Source organism: Morus notabilis, unplaced genomic scaffold (genome assembly GCF_000414095.1).
Source record: "Morus notabilis unplaced genomic scaffold, ASM41409v2 Scaffold329, whole genome shotgun sequence".
Lineage (NCBI taxonomy): Eukaryota > Viridiplantae > Streptophyta > Magnoliopsida > Rosales > Moraceae > Morus > Morus notabilis.
The window spans coordinates 363768-377835 of record NW_010358084.1 but is presented as its reverse complement, the minus strand read 5'-3'; the positions used below and the strand labels follow the sequence as shown (position 1 = coordinate 377835).

Genomic DNA, 14068 nt, shown 5'->3' with positions numbered 1-14068 from the left:
GTTTGATCAAATCCAACTTTGGTGCTTGTTAGCCTTTCATGCCATATTTCTCCAAATTGATTTGAGTTTTGGAATCCTGAAAAAAGCACATAAATTAAATGATGGTGCTTCAGCTTTTAAGGGGATAGGGCAATTGGGTATTAGCCTGTGAGAAAGTTAAGATTGTGGCATGCAAAAAATTGCGAGTTTTGTGATGTGAAAATGACTTTTGATGCAACTAGAATATAATTTTGTACTTCTTTTACAAAAGCATGGAATCTAAAATTATTTTGCTGCTAATAGCAACTTTAATGTAGTTCCTAAATCATTGTCTTTGTTAAATCATGATAAAATACTTGTGTAAGATTGATTAATCTATGGATAATCCTTGTTTATTATTATGACTGCTTCCACGCGAACCCAAAAGGCATCAACTTTATGAGAAGCAAATGGCCATAAGTGTACCATCAGTTGCTGAAGTACTGAAAAGCATTGCTTCTAAATATGTATATGATCAGCTTTCACATTCTACTTTCCTTTCTTTTTTTTTTTTCCTTTTCTTTTTTTAAGTTTCATATATTGCACTCTTCATTAGCCAATTGCTGAGCAAATTTGAAAATTCTAGACCAATGTGTTTGTTTTGCGTCCAATAATCCCATTTAACTCGTATTCACCCAAAAAAAGGAAAAAAAAAAAAGAAAAGAAGAAGAATTCTAGCCATTAAAATTACGAGTTTTTAGTTCAAGCAGGAGATTATGAGTTCAAATAGTGAAATACCGAGTGTTTTAAGAGAGATGGTTAACTTTTGCATCGATCCCTCCCCAGAACACTTACTGAAAATAGAAAGGAAATTAAAGAAAAAAAAATACTAACTGCTGATAATTAGTTATTGGGCAGCATGGAAATGGAGCACTTTCCAATCAATGTTATAAATTTCCAAAAAGGAGGAAGAAAAAAAATAACGGGCAAGGTTATTGCACGGGTCGTTTTCAAATCAAGGATTACAGCAGCGAGTTTTAAATGAACTCAGCAAATGGCTTTTTTATCCCATTTGTAGATGATATTTTATTATATATATATATAAATCCTAATATATATCACAATTATGCCACTTGCGATTAAAGAAAGATTACATCACTCACCATAATCCAGTTAACTAGAATATGCAGAATGTCCAATGTATCTGCACTATATCATCTTTTATTAAAAAAAAAAAAAAACAATTTCATTTTTCAGTGATGATTTGATCTGGCAAGAACCCACATAAAGGGTAATAGTAATCTAATATTTTCTTAATTATCTTAGTCCAAAGATACCAATTTGTTGAGGGGAATGATTGTAATAGTAGGCGAAAGAACATTTGTACTTGAAGTTTGTTTGTTAAATAATTACAATATTTTAAATACAATAATTCAGGATTCCGCAAGGTATTGGCTTTTATTATTAGACAAAAGGGTAGCTTTCTTAATCATCTTTTCTGAGTCGGAAGAATTTGAGTAGGAATTACTACTAAGCATAAGAGGAAAGTTGATTTAACCTTCAATCAAATAACTTGGTAGTCTATTAAAAGTCAGTCATTGCTCTTTCCTTATTTATTTATTCATTTTACTTCAAATTGTCAATCATGTTAAATGGAAAGTAAGTCTAAAATTTTTTTTTTTTTTTTTTTTTTTTTTTTTTTTTTTTTTTTTTCTCAAGAACCCTTTGATTAAGATGAAGTTTCTTGTTCAACAGTCCAAAGAGAAACGCAAGAAGTTGTTCTCTTTATTCTAACTAGTACCTAGACATTAAAATGGTCATGGAAGTGACTGCTTGCAGGAAAAATACAAGAAAGTGCTATTCCAAGTGAGTATTCTTGTGCAATCTAGGAACCGAAATTTGACCAGTAAGTAGCATCAAAGCAAAGGGCACACATTGACCAAGCTGTAATGGAACAGGTAATAGGTAGGTTTAGAAAATAAAGCAAAGTAGAGGAATAAAAATGAGAATTGTTAATGTAATAACTGAAATGCCTGTTTATAAATTAAATGATCATTGGCTTACAATATGTGATTCCAACAACAATTTACAAGTAAATTTGGCACTCATTTCCAGAATCAATATTGTATAGGATTGACATTCTCTTTTTCTATTCCTTGTATCCTAGAGTGCCCCTTAAACTGTAAATTCAAATTTTTTTTTTAACTAAAAACGCGATTAAATAGGAAAGGAAAATACTCTTGTTTTTCTATTACCTTTTCATGGGAGGTAAACACGCCCTAAGTGAGACATTCTGTTCCAGGATATAAAGGACCTAACCTAACATATACATGATATACTCAACGAGACCAGCGTGAATGGTGCAATTTTCCAAACAATAAAACAAGTACTAGAACAAAAGGATCAACGAGACCAGTGTGAATGGTGCAATTTTCCAAACAATAAAACAAGTACTAGAACAAAAGGATCAACTCTATGAATTGACTTGGGTTCCTAAATCAAACAATTCCCAGTAAAAATTATCAAAAGGTTGAAGATCAGAATATAATTGATCAAGTCAACATTGATTTTATTGACGTCGAATTGATTCATTGGCAATCTGAGCAAACAATTCAAGGCAGTGACCAATTGGCATCAAGAAACAACAGAAATGAGAATATATATATATATATATATATATATATCATAATATTGAAGTGAAAAGTCTAGGTCAGCTGAGGATCTAGCATAGATTTGCATTTGCTTATCAGGCAAGCAAATATCAAAATCCAATGTCCAATAAATATTATCCAAGTAGCCTTATAGGTTAGAGAAATCCACCATGTAATGCAAATGAATGTACAAGAATATTAAAATTCCAAATAATGTTTCAAAATCAATAAATTCAATTTCAATTTGCTTCTAAAAGTAAGCTTGTACTTTATAGTCAATGCAACTATTGAACACACAATATCAAAGAAGATGCTTAGCTAGTTCCCACTGAACAACAGAGAAGCTCAATATTTCAATCCTTTAACGTCATGATACACGTTGCAAATTCTCTCTGTATTATAGCCTTAAACAACAGATTTTTTCCCTTAAATAATGGGAAGTGCTAAAGAAATCAACCTTCAAAACAACTCAACTAAAGAGCTTCATGTTAATGTCTTTATACAGTATCAGTCCAAATCCTCCTCCATCTTGCAAGATAACAAAAACTAAGCTTAATCTGCTAAGGAAAACGGAAATCAAAATCACTCGGTAACTGCGACATTTCATAGCGAAATTTCTCTCTCTCTATTTCCAGAAAGTCCAGATACAGCCTTGAGGTTCTGATATGATATGCCAAATATAAAAATGAAAAAAAAAAACCAGAAGGACAAATTGTAAATGGAGCATTAAGTCATTGCATTGAAATATACCTTCAGATGAGCAAATTACCATATCACTCAAAGGTTAAAAGATAAATAAAAGAGTATAAATATAACAAGCACAATAATAAGTGTAACCAATTCACATCATATTCTTTTCTTTTTATGCAAAGGAAAAATAAATATTAATTAATTGTATATTTTTATTAAAAAGGACTGCTAGAGGGGAAAAACAATAGAAGTTCGTTAACTTGAATACATATTCTCTCCAGTTAACTGGTGTTCAGGTGCTAATCAATTCCAGGACCAAAAGCGTGAAAGGAAATAAAGTTTAGTATTTTTTTTTAATGTATGATTAAAGGAAATAAAGTTGTTATTGATCTAGACTTATCTGCTATAGAATGATAGTCCCAATTTAAAAGAGATGCAGTCGCTCACCATTAGATGGATTTAAGAACTAGTCCAATGTCTATATTTGCATATTCCTCGCCGGCTTTCTTCAAAAGAATCACGAATAGACTGCGCCATGTAACATACTGCAGGAACATTTGCCAGTTTTTCATCCTGCTCCTGTATTATAGACTTAGGACCCATCAATAAACATTCAAAGGTTGAGAGAGAGAATGCAGTTTGAGTGAGGATGTCAATGTCATACCAATTCAGCAAGGCGTTCTTCAAAACCTCGAACATCCTCGTCAACAGGCATGAAAATCCTTCTATAAGCTGTTCTTAGGCTTGTGATCTAGGTCCTTGCCACAGTCATTAGAAGCTCGTTCAAGCATTAAAAACTAAAACATCTTACAATCATTAAACTAAAGCAGATTTTTGTTCAAATAAAACCTCAGTAGATGTGAATCCATGACGTCGAAGGCCCTCCAGATTCAAACCCCGAAGCTCAGTTCTTTCTCCTGAAACCATCATATACTTGGGCACATCCTGTGAAACCTTCAGAGACAAAAACAATAAAATCAACATTAGAAACTGAAAGAGTTATCATCTACTTCCAAAACGCCATGCCCAAGTGGAAATCAGCAACTATGACGTGTAATAATAGGAGTACGTGAGCATACCACAGAACCACCACCAATGAAAGAAAAGGAGCCAATATGGCAGAACTGATGAACAACAGTAGCCCCTGCAGTGTGAGCATGGTCCTACATTGAAGCACTTGAATTAACTTTGAATCAGATTCTACCTCTACAACTAATCCAGAATATCATCTTACATAGAACTACACAAAATAAGTGAGAAACTTACTCCAACCACAACGTGTCCTCCTAGAAGCGTGCCATTCGCAAAAATATTATTGTTCCCTACTTTGCAATCGTGAGCAATATGACAAGATCCCATGATGAGGTTATTATTTCCAATAACCTGATTACATAATGAGAGACGATAATCTCAGTCAAATTTGATAAGGTATCTTACTCTGCAAAATATAACATTTTCAGCCCTTTCGCATACTGTTCTATCACGTGACTTTGAGGATCGGTGGATTGAGGTATGTTCTCTGATCTCATTGTTGTCCCCAACATCAAGGAAACATTCATCACCTGGCTAAAACACGAAAAGAAAAAATGGTTAGGTAGAAGAGCAGGCAGTTTAAAAATTAACGCAGTTTAAGGACTTTGCTACACGAATGAGCTGGCACATTATGTACTGTTGCTGGATGCAATGTTTAACTTGATTATCACAAGGATGATGAACACAAGTACAATAATAGTGATGGCTGAGTAACAGCAAGCTAAGAGTGAGAGAGGGAGAGAGAGATAATAGAGCTCATGCACTAGACCTCATATAGAAAAGGGATTTTATACACACACTCATGTTCATAAACATATATGCTTACATGTAAAATAACACTATCAGGGATTCAGGATAGGTATAGATAAACTTATTAACATTGTACTTTCACCGCGTAATTCTTTACAAATTGTGCTGCTCTTCACAAGGTGTGAAGAATGTGAGCGTCTAAAAATTAACATCACATTGCAGAGTGTAAATAAGATTAGATGACATCAAATCACTTTGAACCTAACCTTGTATTTCAAGTCTTGGCATTTCACACCAACAATAGCATAATGTCCTATCATGTTATTTGATCCCATCACTGTACGCCCAGGAAGATCATCACCGACCACAGCACCACTACCTTACAAGTTAAGCCAATATGATATTCAAATAAGAGATGATTTATGCATCAAAAAATAACTTAGAAGAATATCAAAGTCCAGACTCACGTCATAAGAACGCAACGCTCCCCCAATTCTGTATTTCCATATATATGGCTTCCCGTATTCAATCGACAACCATTCCCAAGCTTTGCAGAAGACCCAACAGTACAAAAGGGACCAATTGAAACACCCTGAACCACATAGAGAATTTTGCCAACGTACACAAAATAAATTAACAAAGTTTAAAGCAAACCCAGATAAACAAGGACTAATCATTAATTAGTAATGAAGCTAAAATATTTTGCTCTTTCAGAAAGAGAAATAGGGTTCAGCTCCTTTTTTCTTTTTCAATAATTCTCACATTCATCCCCATCCAAATAACCCACATCACGTTCTCCTAGAAAAGGTCTTGAATTCAAATCAGTTCCATAATATTAGATGGGATATATGAGCAATCTACTTCGCGAGGGGTCGATATGCCACGCAGAGGGATTACTATGTCACCCTCTATTCCTGTAATCTTCTTTTCTTTAAAATAATATAATTATAATAACAGCCCACACAAAGACCAGCACCATAACCAATCAATATACAGAATTTTACCAATGCATACAAAAATTAAGCAAGTAAAAAAGCAACCCAGATAGACAATTAACTAATCATTAATTAGTAAAGCTCATTAGCATTGGTGTGTGTCGCCACTGAAATTCAACCATCCACATCTGAAACTCTCTCTTGTACAATTGTATTGTTACACAGAACCCACGAAAGTTTTTACTTTTTAGCAAACGGAGAGTCTGATAAACATCGAAACCCAAATTCAATAAGAGACAAAAACGAAGAAAACCCACCATTTCTTCTACAAATTCAAAAAGAAAAGAAAAAAAAAAAGAAGAAAACACCGAGTAGAAAGTACCTGACCGAGAACGGCATTGGGGTGAACTATGGCAGTGGGATGTACAAAGCTAGATTCTGTAGATGATCACAACAAAAGAAACGAACTTTCTTCTTTCAAGTTTGAACTAAATAAAAACAAAAAGTTGGCGAGAGAGAGAGAGAGAGTTACCGGAGAAAGAGGAGGAGAAGCGTGTAAGAGAGAGAACGGAGGAAAGTGCGATGGTGGAGCTGCGAAGTTTCGAGACGCGGTACATTTTTTTTTTTTTTTAGTTGTGTTTCTCTTCTCTTGTGTGTCTGAAATCTGAGCAAAAGCGACGGACAGTCTCAACTACAAGCTTTCTAGTTGCCTATATTTACTGAGGCGCTCTCTCCGTCTCTAATCCCCGCCCAGCCTCTCTCTCTCTCTCTCTCTGTTTGATTATTTATTTTTTTAATGATAATTAATTTTAAGGGAGATTTTCTATTATGTCTCGCGTACTAGTAGGTCAAGAGTATATTTATTTTATGACTCAAGTATATTAATATAATATTTTCTCTAATAAAAATTTAAATTTAATTTTTTTATTAATATTTTTTTCTCATATACATAATTCAAATTATGCAAAAGAACAAGCTTTAAGTTTTTCTATCCGTTAAATTTATATATTTTTTGACTTTTATGTATTTTTATACAAATTTAATAAATAAAAAACTTTACTTATTAATATGTTAGACGTATTGAAAAAAAATCTTTAATTTTAAAAAAAAAAAATTCTCAAGAATTCAAAATTTTCTTTATAGTCTAAAGAGAAAATACCCAAAACACCTCGTGTACTTTACCTAAATACCACTTTTACTTTTTTACTACACAAATGTCAAAAATATTTTTTATATTTATGAAATCAGACTCAAAATACTCTAAAGCAATTAAATTTTTGAAAATATCAAGATTGTCTTCCCACTCTATATTAAATTTTATTTTGGATATGATTTAATTAAAAATTTAATAAAAAGTTTTTAAAAAATATTCAATTATTAATTAAAAAAATTTATTGGAAACTCCAAAAGCAACTTCTATTACTTTTGAGAATTTTTTTTTTTTTTTTTAAAATGCGGTACTAATTTATCCTAAAAAAGGCTTCTAATAGCAAAAAGTTTTCTCCCAATTTCAATCACCTTTAAAAGCTCTTTATGAGTAGTGGAAAGCAAAAATCTGTCTTCTAAAAGTTGGGAAAAAAAAAAGAAAGAAAAAACTCTTTTATCATCTTTAAGTTGTCTCGTCCATGTTGTTTCAGATATTGAAGGATTGGTGTCGTTTGATGTATCGGCATGTCGTTGTCTTTAGGTTGACTGTCGTTTAGAAGAAAAACGAGTAGCTATTTTTGTTGTATAAGTTTATTGTCGTTTACAGTCTACAGCATGTTGTCCCTTATTTACAAGTTCACCGTCTTTAATAATATATAGAACTGTAAGTTTGAGCCAGGTTAAATAGATCGATCTGAGTCTTGTTACTGTTCATCCAAGCTTGTCTCTAAATTTTTTAGATTTAGAGCTGGGCTGGGCCGACCCTCTCGCTTTTAGGACTGGGCCGAGCTGGCCCGAATATCATATTTTTTTTTAAAAAAAATACCTTATAAAATTTCAGGCCAAATCGGGGAGAGGCCCTAAACCTTTGGGGTTTAAAGCCGGCCGGACTAGACCGACCCTTTCTCTTTTAGGGCCGAGCCAACCTAAAATTTCTCTTCGGGCTGCCAGCTCAGACCGAGCCAGGCCGGGTGGCTCAAACTTACACCTCTAAAATAATGTATATAAAGTGCGATGTCGTTTTCCTGTAAAAGAATGATGTCGTTCAGTAGTATAAACTTCGTGTTGTTTCCATCTAAAGTTTGGCGTGGTTCCCGACTAACAACATGTGGTGTATTTTTATTTGAAAAGCTACATATCGTTTTACGACTTCAATAAAAAATCCAGTGATTTCACGTTTCATCTATTGGTATCCTTCGAGAAAACGACATTTGATCTGTTTTCACGTGAAAAGCATCCCATCCAAGATCCACTGTCGTTTCCTACTAACGATATGTCGTTTGTACTATAATAATGTGAAAAGAAACACGTCGTTTCTAAATCACACGAGATGTCATTTATTAACTTTTGAGTATATGTTGTTTTCTGACTTTGTATAGGTGAGATGAATTATTTGAAATTCATAAATTTTTAAGCCTCATTCATTTCACCAATTTAAATTTTCAGTTTTAAATTTCTACAGTAAAAAATTCTCAAAAAATGTCACATTTAACTTTTTCTACTACAGTGAAAAGCTCTAAGAAAATGTCACATCTCAGCTCAAATTAAAAACTCGAATCCGCAAAGTGAACGAGGTTTCTAATAGGTTATATTTTTCTTCATATAACCTTAGAAATGGCCAAACTGATATTCTGAAAAAAAATAAAATAAAATAAAACAGAACTGGTCAAACAAAAAAAAATGGTCTCAGAGAGAGAGAGAGAAGGAACAGAAGATTAATTAACAAAATTCATCTGGGCACTAGAAGAGACAGAATTTACATAACGATGTATGTCTATCAAATAATACAAAAGTATAATCTATATGTTCTGTACCACAAAATTTCAGGAGCATTATTACATTGCAACACTATTAGCTAGATGACTATGCATTTGGTTGGTGGATTCGTACCATGATTCGGATCATGGTTCGTGGCTCGCTACAGTATTTTATCTCACAAAAAAACACACGTAAATCGAGAATGGTTCTGAATTCATGAACCAAACGTCCACTAAATGACTCCGACTACTAGATACACAACTCAAGAAGAAACCAATTTATTTACAGTCACATCCCTCTCAAAAGAGACCAAAATTCATACAAACGCGATTGAAGGCAACAAGTCATTTCTTATATAGGCTGCCTAAGAAAATGGTCTTCATAAGCCTCGTTTTTTTTCAACATATTTCTCCATTTGAACTGCCCTTTTTCACTAGCCTCCTCAAGATTACTGCATTATTTTGTGTATTTTATTTGCTAATTACTCACAGTTGATCAAGGAGCTGACGGCAATGTCGCCTTCCAAAATTCGAAGCACCTAGAGAGTGAAGATTTATTAGTTTCAAGACAAATCAAAGGCACACTAAGTGGTGTTTCTCATCAATATGACGAGTTTTCGAGTTTTTTTCAACTTGTGAGTACAGAGTTTCATACTTGGGACATGCGAGGCCTCGAATAAGAATGCCTTCTGATGCACAAGGAAGCACATTGCAGCACATCACAAACCTCTTGCTTCAAATAATGGTTCCCTAGCTGCGGGTCTATGAGTTCCTCAACCGAAAGCGTTTCTAGCAAAGGCCTTGCCTGCGAGAGATTTGAGTTTAAACAATGATCAAGGAAGAAAACTTCAGTTAAGTCCTCTTTTTCTGAAACTGTAACTACTGGTAACTTAAGGGTGAGACAATTTATTAACCCTTTTGCTAGTGTTCTATGTTTAGGACAAATAAATGTTAAGAGTGTACAAAATGAGATTTATATATCATCAAAATTTGTTTAATTCGTACCCACTCAGTAAGGCATTGTTGGCCTTTCGGGCGGTTTATGTCCACGGCTTTCCTTCCTGTGACAAGCTCCACCAGTACTACTCCAAAGGAATACACATCAGCTTTTTCTGTAATTTGTCCACTTTGAGCATACTCTGGAGCTAAGTACCTGATTAGAGGCAGGGCTTTGATTAATTAGTCATTCGAAGCAAACACAAAAGATAAGAAAGGTGTTTTTTTTTTAATTTTTATTTTAAGTCATGGTTTTACCCAAATGTTCCAATCACTCTTGTTTCAACCTCTTTGCCACCATCTGGCTGCCACCTCGCCAGTCCGAAATCCCCAACCTGTAACCCCAAAAATCGATATCATTAGAGGGTTAAGACATGGTCTCTTTGATACAAGCAACCAATTAAAAAAACAGAAAGAAACAATGCACTACAGTCAATAGAGCTGGTGAAGTGATTATTTTAGAATATTTTGCAAGAGGCGACAAGAGCACGTACTAATGGTTCGAAATCATGTGTGAGAAGGATGTTGTTAGGCCTCATATCGCGGTGAATAATGCAGCCGACTCTACACTCTTCATGAAGGTATCTCAATCCCCTTGCTGCTCCAACAGCAATCCTTTTCCTTGCCGACCATTCCAAGGGATTTTGATCCTGTCCTGAAAATTTTGAACATTGCACTTAACTTGGTCAGCCATTATGCAAAATAGAAATCTGGCCATATAGGTGTTCATAAAGGCCAAAGCAGAGCCTTTTGACAAAATGAGTGCTCAAGATTCAAGATAATTGATAGATGTGCCAAAGTTTCTATGCAAAATATTTACATTATTGCATTATACGGCAGAAACAAGGAGAAAGAGAATTTACCATAAAGACGTGCATCCAAGGAGCCATTGCAAATGTATTCATAAACAAGCAACCTTCTCCCATCCTCCACACAAAGCCCTATAAGCATCACAACGTTGCGATGTTGCGCACAGCTTAGGACCTCCACTTCCGAGCAAAACTCAATATCACCTTGAGAACTAGCTAGCTTGTGTTGCTTAACAGCAACTACCTGCCCATCTGGTAAGACACCTTTGTATACAGAACCAAATCCACCTTCAGCCAAAAAATTCGCTTGCGAAAATCCACTTGTGGCAAGTTCTAGTTCGCTGTAAGTGAACCACCTTGGAGGATTCCCAAACACAGGTGCCTTGTGCTGACATATAGAACACAATGGAGGGGGACCAAGAGGGGCATTGCTGCACAAGGAAATTGCTTCCCTCACACTTCTGCTTAAGTTCAAATCAAGCCTGTAATTCAGCATTCCGATATTGGGTTCTCGGTCTAGTTTGGACAAGTTCTCCAACAAAGCTCCATATGAGGACATCAGGGACTTGTCATAGGATCTCTCTGAGCCTTCTGCTTTTGAGAACTCACCACTAGGACTGAGGAAATCTGCGATCCATGGATGGTAATATGAGCTTGTGAAATAAGAACTTGGCTTTTCGCTGTTTGTTGTCTCAGAGTCAGATTCAATCAAGCTCTTGCTCTCTTCAAGAATGAATGGATAGTCTTTCTTTAGGCCTCCACGAATTCCAGAGGGCAAAAATGGTGAAGCCCCAGGCTCTGATGAACTTGACATTGATGTTCTTCCGACATCAGTTATAGTTAGAGGTGACTCTTCATCTGGACTACTTGCAGGTGTCACAGCTGGCCCTCTAATCACATTGGACTCTTCAAACTTGTCTTTCAAGTGCTTTGGAAAAGTTTCTAACTCGGGCGATAAACAGTAGCTCGTTTCGAGTTCCATCTTCGGAGAATTGATGAAATTGAGACGAAGAATCTCTGGCCCTGCTTGCTTCATGACCACAATGTTGCATTGAAGCTCTTCCATGCAGTATCTCTTTTCATATTTCAATTGTCTGCCCAGAGTTTCACAAAACAATGATATGAAAAACAGTACTAAGGGAAGCCTTCTTAGGGAATGAAAGATGCTTATATATAAGAATCCATGCCAAAAACAAAAATTGTTAATTTCTGTATATTACTTATCCAATATAACCCAGGTTGATTGTATTCTCTTGGCTTCAGCGGCAACTACACCGGATGGAGAACTGGAGACGATTTTTACCCTGATCTTTATCTGCAAAGAATAATCCAAAGATGGACAAGGTCATGTTTTGGATTAAACTAAAACAATATAAGAACCAAATTGTGAAAACTAGTTGTTAGACTTGCCTTCTCTGGATCATAAACATCATGGAGTTGAACCACCATCTTAGAGCATGAATCTACGATATCATGCTTCTCATCTGGACTGTTTCCTGAGAAAGATTTGTGCCTAGTGGTGCAATCACTAATGAATCTGGAGAAATCCCATATCCTCTTACCTAAAACCACACAACATTTCCATCCAACATTAACAGGCAGAAAATTGAAGAAAAAATAAATTAAAAGAAAATCACCATACATCTAATGTAAAAATAAAAACTACAACTTGATTATCAGTAAAATACACTCTGGAATCTGGACTACAGAGAAGGAAAAAAATCATCTCAATATTTCAGTTTCATCTAGAGTATTATAATTTACAGAAATTGCTAGGAAACATATCTAGCAGTCATTGTCACTAAACATATCATATCACTATCCTAACTTAACCATGAAACCTAAGACAAATCGCCTCAGGAACCAAGTGTTGAGTTTACGGAGCCTAACTATTATCTTAACAACAGAATCAATACGTGGAGAAAAGCCCATAAGACTTCTAACTGGGTATGGGTTTAATGAGTAGATACCCAATACTGATCCAACTAGGTTTAATGGGACCCTAGTGAGACAGTATATAAGGACATTGGAGGTTATAGTCCCCAATACATCAAATCATTCTACAGACTTTCTCCTCTACCCCCATATGGAGAGAAAGACGCTATTAAGGAAGTCATGAGACTTGACTGAGGAAGACAATAACCCGTTCATCGTTCATCGATCATCGCAGATATTCTGATAAGGTGTTGATTGTTACCGCCATGGATACAGGTATTTATTCCTCATTATTGAATCTTGGTAATAGGCATGAATTGATCCTAGGACTGTGTTCTTCATATTCTACGGTCCCCCCCTCTTCTGATAGTAAAAAATTAGGGCCTCTAAATGTTAACACTACATTGTATTGCCACATACCAATGACACGCTTAAAAGGGTCTCAAACTAAACTGTGCACCCACTAATAAGTAATAATTTAGTGCCAGTAGATTCATTTTCTATTTTTGATGGACTAGTAGATTCATTTTGAGTGCAAGAAAATTTGTCAAGTAAAATAGATTATAGAAACACAACATAACGAACCAAACTTTATGAAACTTTCCAGAACTAATTAAACATCTATGAACTAAAACTGACAAAAATCTTGTCACTGAAAGAGAGAGAGAGAGTGGATTACTTAAGGTGTGAGAAGGAATGACCACCAAGAGCTTGATGCAATCACCAGGATGCACAACATGAGTCAGAGCCCACACAAGAGCCGCCTTTGAAATTTCCTTTGCCGCTCTAACAGCAACCACAACCACCTTCCCATCCAAATCAAAACCACCACCCAACTTATTATTATCACTATCCTTCACACTCTTCTGTTTCATAACTCGTAAAAATAATTCACAAATCACCCCCCCAATAGCAATTCCTCAAACCCCACAACAGTCAAAATTATTCAAAACACGCCCATCTCAAAACTCCTTCCACAGAGACCGTACACCGCCAAAACAAACAAAACCCATCAGCAGAAAGTTACAACCTTAGGTATTATCAATATCAAATATCAACCCAACACAAAGCACAAGAAAAGTAGTACAAGAAGAAATAGAAGGAGCTAGGAGGAGACAGACGAGCACTGTCTCCTAGGTGAGTTAGCTAAACATGTGAATTATAAAGTCCAAAACGCTTTTTTCTTTCTTCTCAACTTTTGAAATATGCCAGCTTTGGGATTAGGACAAAACAATGCAGCAACTTTTTCCAAACACAAGATCGTTTCATTTCATTTTCATTTTCATTTTTTTTTCTCTGCATTTTCGTGGACACATTGGACCTACAATTATTAATGTTATTATATATATTGTGTGTGTGTATATTTGTTCATGAATTTTGTGTGCCAAGAGAGGAGTTTTGTTGTGGGA

At 35.1% G+C, this 14068-nt stretch overlaps 2 protein-coding genes across 3 annotated transcripts; both read right to left on the bottom strand.

Annotated features, from left to right (window-relative positions):
• Positions 1-2937: 2937 nt before the first annotated feature.
• Positions 2938-6755, bottom strand: LOC21409881 (probable acyl-[acyl-carrier-protein]--UDP-N-acetylglucosamine O-acyltransferase, mitochondrial). 2 transcript variants are annotated; one of them, XM_024161448.1, is made up of 11 exons: positions 6549-6755; positions 6399-6454; positions 5549-5673; positions 5348-5456; positions 4773-4865; positions 4566-4682; positions 4379-4462; positions 4149-4253; positions 3964-4050; positions 3747-3878; positions 2938-3269 (listed from the first exon to the last, which is right to left on the bottom strand). In XM_024161448.1, exons 1-10 carry the CDS (start codon positions 6631-6633, stop codon positions 3759-3761), a joined length of 981 nt encoding a protein of 326 aa, XP_024017216.1. In that variant the 5' UTR covers positions 6634-6755; the 3' UTR covers positions 2938-3269; positions 3747-3758. The 2 variants fall into 2 exon arrangements, 1 of the variants encoding a protein (XP_024017216.1); XR_002901613.1 differs by lacking the exon at positions 2938-3269 and having other exon boundaries at positions 3797-3878; positions 3964-4057.
• A 2145-nt stretch (positions 6756-8900) lies between these two features.
• On the bottom strand, positions 8901-13810 carry LOC21409880 (inactive protein kinase SELMODRAFT_444075). The gene is made up of 9 exons (XM_024161382.1): positions 13339-13810; positions 12135-12286; positions 11945-12039; positions 10779-11818; positions 10410-10570; positions 10174-10250; positions 9925-10072; positions 9575-9724; positions 8901-9458 (listed from the first exon to the last, which is right to left on the bottom strand). Exons 1-9 carry the CDS (start codon positions 13532-13534, stop codon positions 9402-9404), a joined length of 2076 nt encoding a protein of 691 aa, XP_024017150.1. The 5' UTR covers positions 13535-13810; the 3' UTR covers positions 8901-9401.
• Positions 13811-14068: the final 258 nt, after the last annotated feature.